Here is a 14,443-nt window from a genome sequence, read left to right on the forward strand (position 1 = left end):
AACAATTACCCTGTAAAAAACCTTGTTTAATTACATCAAACTAACTCTAAAATTACCGACACGACGTACTTGGCAGGTGGCGATAAGATATTTCATAAACACATTGACGTTGCAGCGAGGGGAGTGAATAACAACAAACATACATGAGTTGTGAACCAAAAAGCGTGTGAAATAGAACTGAATGGAGGTAAGTTGTCTCATTGTCTTTGTCCTCGTCTTGCGGCCTCAACGTGGACTTTTTCCTGCAGTCGGCGCGTTCAAACCTGTCTGGATATGAAGACAAACTCGAAGAATACATACTTTAACTCGGCAAATGTCGACCTTTTATGAATTATTGGGGGTTTTTTTTGTCGTGTTTTGCCAAGCGGCCTCTCGCCTGACTTCGTGTTGGGAAAGCAACATGGCGGCCGCGGTTTGTACAAATGACACACACGGGCCTCGAGTGTGGGCAGCGTGGGGACACACATTGAAGTTACAAGTTATTACATCTTATTTTATGTCATAATGAGTTACCTGGGTGCGCGTTAGCCTTCAATTGTGTGCGCGCCTCCAATGTGTGTGTGTGTGTGTGCGTGCGCGCGTCTCCAATGTGTGTGCGCGCGCGAGGCTTGGGTGTCACGGCCCTGTGCCGACTGGGGGGGGGAGTGTTGGGTGGCTGGGTGGCGGTGCCGATTGGCTTGCAGCTCACCCACACACTCGGTCGCTCTCCGGGCTTGTTTCAACACAAACCGGAGGCCAGCACCTCGACAGCAGGCGGGGATCATGTAGTCAATAAGCTAGCAGTGCCACAAGGGGGGGGGGACCGCCGATGGCTCGCTGACGAGCGTCGCCGTCACGCACGGAGCCTTTTTTTGTGTTTGTTATTGTTGTTGAATGTTATCAGAAGTGCTACTTTTTTGTCTTCCTAGAGTGGCACTTTTGTGGAAAGGGCCGGTGGTGCAGAGAATGAGCGCCTCGCCTGGGCCTACTCGGGACGGCTGCTGGGATTGTGCACAGCTGCGCACAAACACTTGCTTTGTGCGACACAATCACCAATTGGTGCCCCGGTGACCGATCACCACAAGGTGAGTTTTGTTTTTTTTACCCTTCGATCAGAGTCTGGCTTCCTCCTTCTTGCTTGTGTGTGTGTGTCGGTGTGTGTGTGTGTGTTTGCTCGGTGTCACCACCTCTTTACACAGCCTCCTCCATTGCCATGGCCCCACAACAGCTTCTTTCTCTCTATTGTCTCTGTTTTTATGAATGGAAGGTGTCATGCACAAAATCTGCTTGGCTTTGCTCTTGTGTGTAGTGCAGACCTGGGCAAATTAAGGCCCGGGGGCCACATGCGGCCCGTTAAGCTTTTCAATCTGAGGAAATGATAAAGTTAAAAACTTGGTTTAATACCAACAAATTGTCTCCGGATATAAAGAAGACCAAAATCATGCTCTTTAGCAATCGCAAAAATAATACACCCATCAGGATTGTTATTGATGATACACCAATAGAATATCCATCCATTTTCTACCGCTTACCGTATTTTCCGCACTATAAGGCGCACCGGATTATTAGCCGCACCTTCTATGAATTACATATTTCATAATTTTGTCCACCAATAAGCCGCCCTGGACTATAAGCCGCGCCTACGCTGCGCTAAAGTGAATGTCAAAAAAACGCTGCGCTAAAGTGAATGTCAAAAAAACAGTCAGATAGTTCAGTCAAACTTTAATAATATATTGAAAACCAGCGTTCTAACAACTCTGTCCCAAAATGTACGCAAATGTGCAATCACAAACATAGTAAAATTCAAAATGGTGTAGAGCAATAAATAGCAACATAATGTTGCTCGAACGTTAATGTCACAACACACAAAATAAACATAGCGCTCACCTTCTGAAGTTATTCTTCATTCGTAAATCCTTCGAATTCTTCGTCTTCGGTGTCCGAATTGAAAAGTTGCGCAAGCGTGGGATCCAAAAATGGCCGGCTCCGCCTCGTCGAAGTCATCGGATTCAGTGTCGCTGTTGTTGTGCGGCAGGATTCACAGAACTGCTGCACAACAACAGCGACAGCGGGTGAAGCGCTTCCTGTTCTATGGGGGCGGGTGCTTTCCTTGGCGGTTGCTTGCGTAGAAGAAGAAGCGCTTCCTGTTCTACCGGGAAAAAAGATGGCGGCTGTTTACCGAAGTTGCGAGACCGAAACTTTATGAAAATGAATCGTAATAAAGCGCACCGGGTTATAAGGCGCACTGTCAGCTTTTGAGAAAAATTGTGGTTTTTAGGTGCGCCTTATAGTGCGGAAAATACGGTATTCCCTTTGGGGTCGCTGGAGCCTATCTCAGCTACAATCGGGCGGAAGGCGGGGTACACCCTGGACAAGTCGCCACCTCGTCGCAGGGCCAACACAGATAGACAGACAACATTCACACTCACATCCACACACTAGGGCCAATTTAGTGTTGCCAATCAACTTATCCCCAGGTGCATGTCTTTGGAGGTGGGAGGAAGCCGGAGTACCCGGAGGGAACCCACGCAGTCACGGGGAGGACATGCAAACTCCACACAGAAAGATCCCGAGCCCGGGATTGAACCCAAGACTACTCAGGACCTTCGTATTGTGAGGCAGATGCACTAACCCCTCTGCCACCGTGAAGCAAAATTCATTCTTAGGAGTGGTAATAGATGAAAATATATAATGGAAGCCTCATATAAGTTACCTGAGGACAAAATCAATCAATCAATGTTTATTTATATAGCCCTAAATCACAAGTGTCTCAAAGGGCTGCACAAGCCACAATGACATCCTCGGTACAAAGCCCACATAAGGGCAAGGAAAAACTCACCCCAGTGGGACGTCGATGTGAATGACTATCAGAGGTGGGTAGTAACGCACTACATTTACTCCGTTACATCTACTTGAGTAACTTTTGGGATAAATTGTACTTCTAAGAGTAGTTTTAATGCAACATACTTTTACTTTTACTTGAGTATATTTATAGAGAAGAAACGCTACTTTTACTCCGCTACTTTTATCTACATTCAGCTCGCTACTCGCTACTACCGTATTTTCCGCACCATTAGCCGCACCTAAAAACCACAAATTTACTCAAAAGCTGACTGTGCGGCTTTTAACCCGGTGCGCTTTATATATGGATTAATATTACGATTCATTTTCATAAAGTTTCGATCTCGCAACTTCGGTAAACAGCCGCCATCTTTTTTCCCGGTAGAACAGGAAGCGCTTCTTCTTCTACGCAAGCAACCGCCAAGGTAAGCACCCGCCCCCATAGAACAGGAAGCGCTTCTTCTTCTACTGTAAGCAACCACCCGCCCGCGTAGAAGAAGAAAAAGCGCGCGGATATCACCGTACGTTTCATTTCCTTTGTGTGTTTACATCTGTAAAGACCACAAAATGGCTCCTACTAAGCGTCAGGGATCCGGTTCATGAAAAGACGCAATCTCTCCATCCACACACGGATTACTATTTCACAGCAACTGATATTCCTGTGAACCGCACTGTGGATACAACGGGAGCACGTACGGTGAATATTCGCACCACAGGGAATGAGAAGTCATCCTTCACTGTGGTTCTAGCTTGCCATGCTAATGGCCAGAAACTTCCACCCATGGTGATATTCAAAAGGAAGACCTTGCCAAAAGAGACCTTTCCAGCCGGCGTCATCATAAAAGCTAACTCGAAGGGATGGATGAAGAAAAGATGAGCGAGTGGTTAAGGGAAGTTTAAGTTTACGCGAAGAGGCCGGGTGGCTTTTTTCACGCAACTCTGTCCATGTTGATATACGTATGTTTGTGATTGCACATTTGCGTACATTTTGGGAGTGAACAGAGTTGTTAGAACGCTGGTTTTTAATATATTATTAAAGTTTGACTGACCTATCTGACTGTTTTTTTGACATTCCTTTAGCGCAGTTAGATGCGGCTTACAACACGGGGCGCTTATAGGTGGACAAAGTTTTGAAATATGCCGTTCTTTGAAGGCGCGGCTTTTAACCCAGGGCGCCTTATGGTGCGGAAAATACGGTAATACCAACAAATTGTCTCCGGATATAAAGAAGACCAAAAATCGTGCTCTTTAGCAATCACAAAAATAATATACCCACAGTGTTTCCCACAGGACAGGCATCTATTTGTGGTGGTGGGGGCGGGGGGGTGACGGCGGCAGCGGCGATGACCAAGAAGAACGCGGAGTTGGAATATAAGTACAACACTTTATGTACATATTTAGCTCATTAAAATTACCGACAGGAAGGCGAGAAACACTTTATTTCAACAAATCTGTCGTCAAAACTCCAAAGACCGACTGCACAGTTACACAGTTGCGCTAACAAAATAAGAGTCTCAGAAAGCTGGCGTGCACAAGCTAGCAAGCTACGGAGTTTGCCGACAATGTATTTCTTGTAAAGTGTATACAAAGGAGTACAGAAGCTGGACAAATAAGATGCCAAAAACCAACCACTTTCATGTGGTATTAGACAGAAAGGAGGAACTTTTTTTCTCCTCCATTTGAAAACGTGGACGTTTGTCATCACTACTGTCTGATTCCAATCAATGCAAGTCATCAGAATCAGGTAATACACCAACTTATATTCTTGTCTTCATGAAAGAAAGGAATCTATATGTGTTAAACATGCTTGTATTGTTTTTAAACACCTTTAACTTGTTAACAATATTAACTATATGTGTTAAACATGCTTGTATTATCTTTAAACACCTTTAACTTGTTAACAATATTAACTATATGTGTTAAACATGCTTGTATTGTCATTAAACACCTTTAACTTGTTAACAATATTAACTATATGTATTAAACATACTTGTATTATCATTAAACACCTTTAATTTATTAACAATATTTGTTAAACATGCTTGTATTATCTTTAAACACCTTTAACTTGTTAACAGTATTAACTATATGTATTAAACATACTTGTATTATCATTAAACACCTTTAATTTATTAACAATATTAACTATATGTGTTGAACATGCTTGCATTATCATTAAACACCTTTAACTTGTTAACAAAAACATATATTTCATAAATAAGTAAATATAAATTATATATATGAATGAGGTAGATCCCCACGACTTAATCAATTGAAAAGTAGCTCGCCTGCAGAAAAAGTGTGAGCACCCCTGAGTTACACCCATCTGAACAGGTCAGCCACCTGTTTAAAGCCTGATCACAGTTGAAATCTTGAAATGAAGGGCCTTTAATGGCCAAAACATTAACCTGGACAACATTTTAACAGCTGGTTGGCTCAGATTTTATTCTTTTCATTGCATTCACATGCTGCAGTGAACAGTGGACAATTTACCTTCATTATTAATGCAGTATCTGAAGCACCGTCTCCACGTGTGTTTATTGACAACAGGGTTATAACCTGGACACGTTAGCTCGTCGGTATGGTAACACGTGACGTGACAACAGCGGCGGTGTTAATGAAGCAGCGTCAGGCTGCTCACCGTGAGTGAAACGCTCGGTGAAATCGCGGATTAACGTTAAAAATATATGACGAGCCGCGAGCGATGCAGCTATAACTTATGTACCTACAACCTATATTACCCTCGTATTTTGATCCGGTCGGTCCGTTGTTTTACTCCGCCGTCTTCTTCTTCTTCTTCTTCTTCTTCTTCTTCTGGCCCACCAGGTGATTTAAGTGCTATTGGCGGAGTTACAATGCATAGTAGGCTACCGCCACCTACTGCACCGGAGTTGTAACTACAAGGTACATTCACAGACAGAGTCCCATTGCTTTTATGAGCGGTCGAGCGAGTCAAAAGCCGAAAAATCCATTTGTGGCGGACGTAATTCTTTTGTGGCGAGCCGCCACAAATAAATGAATGTGTGGGAAACACTGACCCATCAGGATTGTTATTGATGATACACCAATAGAATATGTTCAACAAAATTCATTCTTAGGAGTGGTAATAGATGAAAATATATCATGGAAGCCTCATATAAGTTACCTGAGGACAAAAGTTACTGAATGTGTTGGAATGATGAGGAGCTCATGTCATTTATTGAACACCAATGCTCTGCTGTTATTGTATCATTCATTTATTATGTCGTATTTAAAGGCCTACTGAAATGCGATTTTCTTATTTAAACGGGGATAGCAGGTCCATTCTATGTGTCATACTTGATCATTTCGCGATATTGCCATTTTTTGCTGAAAGGATTTAGTAGAGAACATCGACGATAAAGTTCGCAACTTTTGGTCGCTGATAAAAAAGCCTTGCCTGTACCGGAAGTAGCAGACGATATGCGCGTGACGTCACAGGTTGTGGAGCTCCTCACATCCGCACATTGTTTACAATCATGGCCGCCAGCAGCGAGAGCGATTCGGACCGAGAAAGCGACAATTTCCCCATTAATTTGAGCGATTCGTGAAAGATTTGTGGATGAGGAAAGTGAGAGTGAAGGACTAGAGGGCAGTGGGAGCGATTCAGATAGGGAAGATGCTGTGAGAGGCGGGTGGGACCTGATACTCAGCTGGGAATGACTAAAACCGTAAATAAACACAAGACATATATATATACTCTATTAGCCACAACACAACCAGGCTTATATTTAATATGCCACAAATTAATCCCGCATAACAAACACCTCCCCCCTCCCGTCCATATAACCCGCCAATACAACTCAAACACCTGCACAACACACTCAATCCCACAGCCCAAAGTACTGTTCACCTCCCCAAAGTTCATACAGCACATATATTTCCCCAAAGTCCCCAAAGTTACGTACGTGACATGCACATAGCGGCACGCACGTACGGGCAAGCGATCAAATGTTTGGAAGCCGCAGCTGCATGCGTACACACGGTACCGCGTCTGCGTATCCAACTCAAAGTCCTCCTGGTAAGAGTCTTTGTTGTCCCAGTTCTCCACAGGCCAATGGTAAAGCTTGACTGTCATCTTTCGGGAATGTAAACAATGAAACACCGGCTGTGTTTCCCGGCACAACAGTCAGGGGGTGCATTCTACGGCGGGGGTGCGTTATCCAGCACAACACCTGCCGCAATACACCGCTTCCCACCTACAGCTTTCTTCTTTGCTGTCTCCATTGTTCATTGAACAAATTGCAAAAGATTCACCAACACAGATGTCCAGAATACTGTGGAATTTTGCGATGAAAATTGTCCTCTACAATCCGTGACGTCACGCGCAGGCGTCATCATACCGAGACGTTTTCAGCAGGATATTTCTCGCAAAATTTAAAATTGCACTTTAGTAAGCTAACCCGGCCGTATTGGCATGTGTTGCAATGTTAAGATTTCATCATTGATATATAAACTATCAGACTGCGTGGGCGGTAGTAGTGGGTTTCAGTAGGCTTTTAAACTATTGTGTTGAAGTCTGGGGAAATTGTTATAAATCCCATCTACAGCCTTTCGTCACTGTGCAGAAAAAGGCCATTAGGATTGTGTCCAATGTTCACTACAGACATTATTCAAATCCGCTATTCATGGGGTTAAAGCAACTTAAACTGCACGATGTGATCAATTTTAAAACAGCTCAAATTTTGTTGAGGGCATCTCAAAATTCTCTACCATCCAATATACAGAACCTATTCCAGGATAGAGATGCTCACCATAGTTGCAGTCTAAGAGGAAACAACAAATTATATTTGCCTAAATTTAGAACAACTTTAAAATCAATGTGCATTTCAGTGCGTGGAGTCAGTCTGTGGAACAACTTAGGGGAAGAGTTAAAAACGTGTTCTAACATGATTCAATTTAAAAGACTGCTTAAAAAAGAAGTACGAGGAGGAAAGAGAGTGATGCCCTCAGCACAGAGCGATGGGAGAGAGGTGTGTGTGTGTGTGTGTGTGTGTGTGTGTGTGTGTGTGTGTGTGTGTGTGTGTGTGTGTGTGTGTGTGTGTGTGTGTGTGTGTGTGTGTGTGTGTGTGTGTGTGTGTGTGTGTGTGTGTGTGTGTGTGTGTGTGTGTGTGTGTGTTGTCTCGTCTTGTCTTGTCTCATAGTAGCAGTGGTACTATTGTATTGTTAGTGTACAGGAGCTTTTCTTGTTTTTGTTTGTATAGTATTGTTCTTGTATTATATTGTTTATGTTAAATGTGGAATGAGTGAGAGGGGTTGGGATATTATAAGCATCTGCTTCATCCAACCCCTTTTCAAGCCTTGCATAAATGTCTCTGCCAAAATGTAAAAAAAAAAAAAAAAAAATGTGTGTTGTTGTACTGTGCAGGTTTGAAATAAATACTTCAATTTTTTTTAAAAATCGAAAAATCTGGCCCGCCGGACACTCCCAAATAATTTTTTTTAGATCTTTAAGATGGAAACTACCGTATTTTCCGCACCATAAGGCGCCCTGGGTTATAAGCCGCGCCTTCAATGAACGGTATATTTCAAAACTTTGTCCACCTATAAGCCGCCCCGTGTTATAAGCCGCATCTAACTGCGCTAAAGGAATGTCAAAAAAACAGTCAAATAGGTCAGTCAAACTTTAATAATATATTAAAAACCAGCGTGATGTGGGCGCGCATGGAGTCGTATATCAACATGGACGGAGCTGCGTGAAAAAAGCCACCCGGCCTCTTCGCGTAAACTTAAACTTACCTTAACCACTCGCTCATCTTTTCTTCATCCATCCCTTCGAGTTAGCTTTTATGATGACGCCGGCTGGAAAGGTCTCTTTTGGCAAGGTCTTCCTTTTGAATATCACCATGGGTGGAAGTTTCTGGCCATTAGCATGGCAAGCTAGAACCACAGTGAAGGATGACTTCTCATTCCCTGTGGTGCGAATATTCACCGTACGTGCTCCCGTTGTATCCACAGTGCGGTTCACAGGAATATCAAAAGTCAGTGGAACCTCGTCCATGTTGATAATGTTCTCTGGCCGGATCTTTTTTTCAGCTATCTTTTTTTTACAATATGCACGGAAAGTAGCCAGCTTTTCTTGAAAGTCTTTAGGCAGTTGCTGTGAAATAGTAATCCGTGTGCGGATGGAGAGATTGCGTCTTTTCATGAACCGGATCCCTGTCGCTTAGTAGGAGCCATTTTGTGGTCTTTACAGATGTAAACACACAAAGGAAATGAAACGTACGGTAATATCCGCGCGCTTTTTCTTCTTCTACGCGGGCGGGTGGTTGCTTACAGTAGATGAAGAAGCGCTTCCTGTTCTATGGGGGCGGGTGCTTACCTTGGCGGTTGCTTGCGTAGAAGAAGAAGCACTTCCTCTTCTACGGGGAAAAAAGATGGCGGCTGTTTACCGTAGTTGCGAGACCGAAACTTTATGAAAATGAATCTTAATATTAATCCATATATAAAGCGCACCGGGTTAAAAGCCGCACTGTCAGCTTTTGAGTAAATTTGTGGTTTTTAGGTGCGGCTAATAGTGCGGAAAATACAGCTGCCATTATGATGTACAGTGATGTTTTCTAATGACCGCAAGTCTTGAACTATACCATGAGTCGGCAACCTTTACCACTCAAAGAGCCATTTTGACCCCTTTCACAAATTAAATAAAACAATGGGAGCCACAAAACTATTTTGAAATTTAAAATGAAATAACACTGCATACAAAGTTGTTTTTTTTGCTTAGTGCTATGTATAAACCAGGGGTCTCAGACACGCGGCCCGCACCGCGAGTTTTATATGAATGCCGCTTGACAGCATCACACTTGCCAACCCTCCCAATTTTTCCGGGAGACTCCCGAATTTCAGAGCAACTATTCTCTCGAACGTCTGCTGATTTTCACCTAAAACAACAAGGGCGTGCTATGATGGCACTGCCTTTAGCGCCCTCTACAACCTGTACAAACAGCTTGCCAGCCCAGTCACATGTTGTATGCGGCTTCTGCTTACACACGTAAGTGACTGCAAGGCATACTTGGTCAACAGGTTGCACTGAGGGTTGTGATAGAAACAACTTTAACACTCTTACTAATATGCGCCACACTGTGAACCCACACCAAACAAGAATGACAAACACATTTCGGGAGAACATCCGCACCGTAACACAACATAAACACAACAGAACAAATACCCAGAATCCCATGCATCCCTAACTCTTCCGGGCTACATTATACACACCCCCAACCCCGCCCACCTCAACCGACGCACGGAGGTGGGGGGTGTATAATGTAGCCCGGAAGAGTTAGGGATGCATGGGATTCTGGGTATTTGTTCTGTTGTGTTACAGTGCGGATGTTCTCCCGAAATGTGTTTGTCATTCTTGTTTGGTGTGGGTTCACAGTGTGGCGCATATTATACATATGTCGATCGAAAGGGTGTGTGACATTCATATGTTGTCAATATTCAGTGTTTTATCGTTCATAGAAAAATGTAAAATTCCATTACGTCATAACGTTTTTAGCATTCAATCAGACATTATTGTGAGGTTTTGTATTAGTGTTCCTAAAAATAGATATACCCGCCCCCAGACACATTTTTTTCTCTAAATGTGGCCCCTGAGTCAAAATAATTGCCCAGGCCTGGTGTCGTGCCAAGCTACCATCTGTCTACACTTTTGGCAACTAAAACTGCATGTTTCCTTCCTGACAGGGCCGAGCCATGACAACATGAGTCAGTCTTACAGACCGGCTTTTCGCTCGGCGTTCGGCTCCCCCGGCCAGCCGGAGCCGAGGCCGCACAACGGCCTCACGGGCAGTTCCTACAGGAGTCAATGCGGCAAGGCCAGGCTCGGGTCGGAGCAGCCCTCGGGAGTGCAGTCGGAGCGCCCCAACTGTTACAGCCCGCTGAAGAGGCTGCACGACTTTAACGCGAGAGTCAGAAAGGCGGACTTCCATGTTCGGAACATATTGCACTCTTCAAGCCCAATCAGTGACAATGATGATGACGAGTTTGAGCCGCCGTCGGTCCTTCTGCCTACCTCGCCATGCAACGGGGACACGGACTCATTCGAATCTCTGCCACAGGTCCACAGAATCGGCTTCCCCACTCACAATCCGGACGGCCGAAAGCGATGTTCTCCCACCACCAACGGCTACCTGCATTTTGGCTCTATGCTGTTTGACAGCGGCGACGTTAAGCAGCAGCATGAGCAGGGGGTGCACAAACCGAGCGAGAACTTCATACCCTTTCACCGGACATGGGACCACACTGTTGCCAGCTCAAGAACGCCGAGCGTTTCGAGCTCGGACAAAAGGACTTACAAACCTACCGTTTTTAATCTCATGTCCAAAACTATATCTGAGCTCAACCCCACTCTGAGCCCCAGCGCACTTCCAGACATCACCATGAGAGACGGGTGGAGCATGGACGAGGGATCAGAAAGTGATGGAGAGCTTGTGTCTCCTGATCCAGGGATTGTTTCACCAGCTGGCACCAACTCCAATGTGAGTTGCAAACATTTCTGATTTTTTTTTTGACAATTCAGGAATTATAGTAACAATAATTCCAGTTACCTTTTGAGGCCTTTTAGGTATGCTGCTTTGCTCGTCCGTGCTCAGTTTGTCATTTTAGCAAGTTTCTAAAAACAGAACTCCATGCCAACACACAAATACTTTGCTATGTTTTCTTAAAGTCTAGGGTCTCAGACCAATTTGCTTATGTACTTAAATTTGAGCTATAGTATTTAAAGGTGCCATGTTCTGGTTATGATTATGATCTAAAACATTTCCTCAAGGTCCACATAAAATGTAATGGTGCTGCTTTGGTTACAATTTTGCTTACATTTTGTTCTATAGATCATCTTTAAGCCGCTTTCTGACTGTCTCGTCAGGGCGATCTTATTTACCGTACAGGTAAAAGCCAGTAAATTAGAATATTTTGAAAAACTTGATTTATTTCAGTAATTGCATTCAAAAGGTGTAACTTGTACATTATATTTATTCATTGCACACAGACTGATGCATTCAAATGTTTATTTCATTTAATTTTGATGAAGTGGCAACAAATGAAAATCCAAAATTCCGTGTGTCACAAAATTAGAATATTACTTAAGGCTAATACAAAAAAGGGATTTTTTAGAAATGTTGGCCAACTGAAAAGTATGAAAATGAAAAATATGAGCATGTACAATACTCAATACTTGGTTGGAGCTCCTTTTGCCTCAATTACTGCGTTAATGCGGCGTGGCATGGAGTCGATGAGTTTCTGGCACTGCTCAGGTGTTATGAGAGCCCAGGTTGCTCTGATAGTGGCCTTCAACTCTTTTGCGTTTTTGGGTCTGGCATTCTGCATCTTCCTTTTCACAATACCCCACAGATTTTCTATGGGGCTAAGGTCAGGGGAGTTGGCGGGCCAATTTAGAACAGAAATACCATGGTCCGTAAACCAGGCACGGGTAGATTTTGCGCTGTGTGCAGGCGCCAAGTCCTGTTGGAACTTGAAATCTCCATCTCCATAGAGCAGGTCAGCAGCAGGAAGCATGAAGTGCTCTAAAACTTGCTGGTAGACGGCTGCGTTGACCCTGGATCTCAGGAAACAGAGTGGACCGACACCAGCTGGACTGCTGCTGAGTGGTCCAAAGTCATGTTTTCTGACGAAACCAAATTTTGCATTTCCTTTGGAAATCGAGGTCCCAGAGTCTGGAGGAAGACAGGAGAGGCACAGGATCCACGTTGCCTGAAGTCTAGTGTAAAGTTTCCACCATCAGTGATGGTTTGGGGTGCCATGTCATCTGCTGGTGTCGGTCCACTCTGTTTCCTGAGATCCAGGGTCAACGCAGCCGTCTACCAGCAAGTTTTAGAGCACTTCATGCTTCCTGCTGCTGACCTGCTCTATGGAGATGGAGATTTCAAGTTCCAACAGGACTTGGCGCCTGCACACAGCGCAAAATCTACCCGTGCCTGGTTTACGGACCATGGTATTTCTGTTCTAAATTGGCCCGCCAACTCCCCTGACCTTAGCCCCATAGAAAATCTGTGGGGTATTGTGAAAAGGAAGATGCAGAATGCCAGACCCAAAAACGCAGAAGAGTTGAAGGCCACTATCAGAGCAACCTGGGCTCTCATAACACCTGAGCAGTGCCAGAAACTCATCGACTCCATGCCACGCCGCATTAACGCAGTAATTGAGGCAAAAGGAGCTCCAACCAAGTATTGAGTATTGTACATGCTCATATTTTTCATTTTCATACTTTTCAGTTGGCCAACATTTCTAAAAATCCCTTTTTTGTATTAGCCTTAAGTAATATTCTAATTTTGTGACACACGGAATTTTGGATTTTCATTTGTTGCCACTTCAAATCATCAAAATTAAATGAAATAAACATTTGAATGCATCAGTCTGTGTGCAATGAATAAATATAATGTACAAGTTACACCTTTTGAATGCAATTACTGAAATAAATCAAGTTTTTCAAAATATTCTAATTTACTGGCTTTTACCTGTACGTGCCCAAGGCCAATCCTACCTGGACTGTGTCTCTACCCCGTCCGCCATGCTGTAGTTTTTCACGCTTCCATATCGAGTCTTCTAACAGATATGAGTTAGAACTTTGCCCTACTTTTCATTAGAAATGGCAACAGCAGAGGATTTTAGCATGCATGTATGAGACAGTCTGCCCCAAAACAAGAGGTTAGAGTAAAATAGCGAACTTACTGACTACAACTGAATAAAAATGTCAGACTTGCACAAAGCTCTACGGCTAAACCTCTACCATGCATGGAGATATTCGCTAACGAAACTAAGGCAAAAGTGTTTTAATATTTCCGAAAGGCCGCCACGTTTTGGATTCAAATTTTCGTGAGTTATGGGGATCTCAAATACATAAACGGGTGCCAAGAGCTAAGAAAAGTTGGTTTTGCATAATAAGACTCCTTCAAACGTCCAATATTATTATGCTTTAATTCAACAACTGTAGTACCTCAACTTACAAGCTCAATTTGTTCCACGACAGAGCTCTAAACTCAAAACACTTGTATCTCAAACAAATTGAAATTGATTTATTCTGTTTGCTTGGCCCTTCCAAAATGCCACAATTTTAACACATCACATATCATTTATAATAAAGAGCAAACTTTTAAATAATCCAATCAATCCAATCCACTTTATTTATATAGCACATTTAAACAACAAAATGTTTCCAAAGTGCTGCACAACAATATTAAACACAATTAAAAACAATATAAAATAAATATGATTAAAAACAATTTCAAAGGGTAAAACCAATTAAAACAGTAAATAGAAATCAAAATTTTAAAAACACAGAGGACAACAGAGGACCACACAACTCACGTAGTGTTAAAAGCCAGAGAATAAAAGTGGGTCTTAAGACGAGACTTAAAACACTCCACTGTGGGAGCAGTTCGAATATGGAGGGGCAGAGTGTTCCAGAGCTTAGGGCCGACCACAGAGAAGGCCCTGTCTCCCCTGGTTTTAAGTCTGGTCTTGGACACCACGAGCTGGAGCTGGCTCTCGGACCTCAGAGCGCGCGCAGGATTGTAAATTTGGATGAGGTCCGAGATATACTGAGGTGCCAGTCCATGTAAAGCTTTAAAAACAAACAGCAAGGTTT

At 43.5% G+C, this 14,443-nt stretch overlaps 1 protein-coding gene across 4 annotated transcripts in view; it reads left to right on the plus strand.

Annotated features, from left to right (window-relative positions):
- The window catches only part of nsd1a (nuclear receptor binding SET domain protein 1a), a 91,050-nt gene continuing 76,607 nt past the window's right edge, over nt 1–14,443 (plus strand). For 2 of the 4 annotated variants that reach the window (XM_072912501.1, XM_061930588.2), the window contains exons 1-2: nt 695–1,064; nt 10,525–11,318. In XM_072912501.1, the coding sequence (XP_072768602.1) occupies nt 10,542–11,318 (777 nt within the window). In that variant the 5' untranslated portion in view covers nt 695–1,064; nt 10,525–10,541. Of the gene's footprint in view, nt 188–693; nt 1,065–10,524; nt 11,319–14,443 lie in introns of those variants that run through there. The other 2 variants (XM_061930587.2, XM_061930589.2) reach the window with 2 other exon arrangements.

This window comes from Nerophis lumbriciformis, linkage group LG36 (assembly GCF_033978685.3).
Source record: "Nerophis lumbriciformis linkage group LG36, RoL_Nlum_v2.1, whole genome shotgun sequence".
In the NCBI taxonomy this organism is placed as follows: Eukaryota; Metazoa; Chordata; class Actinopteri; order Syngnathiformes; family Syngnathidae; genus Nerophis; species Nerophis lumbriciformis.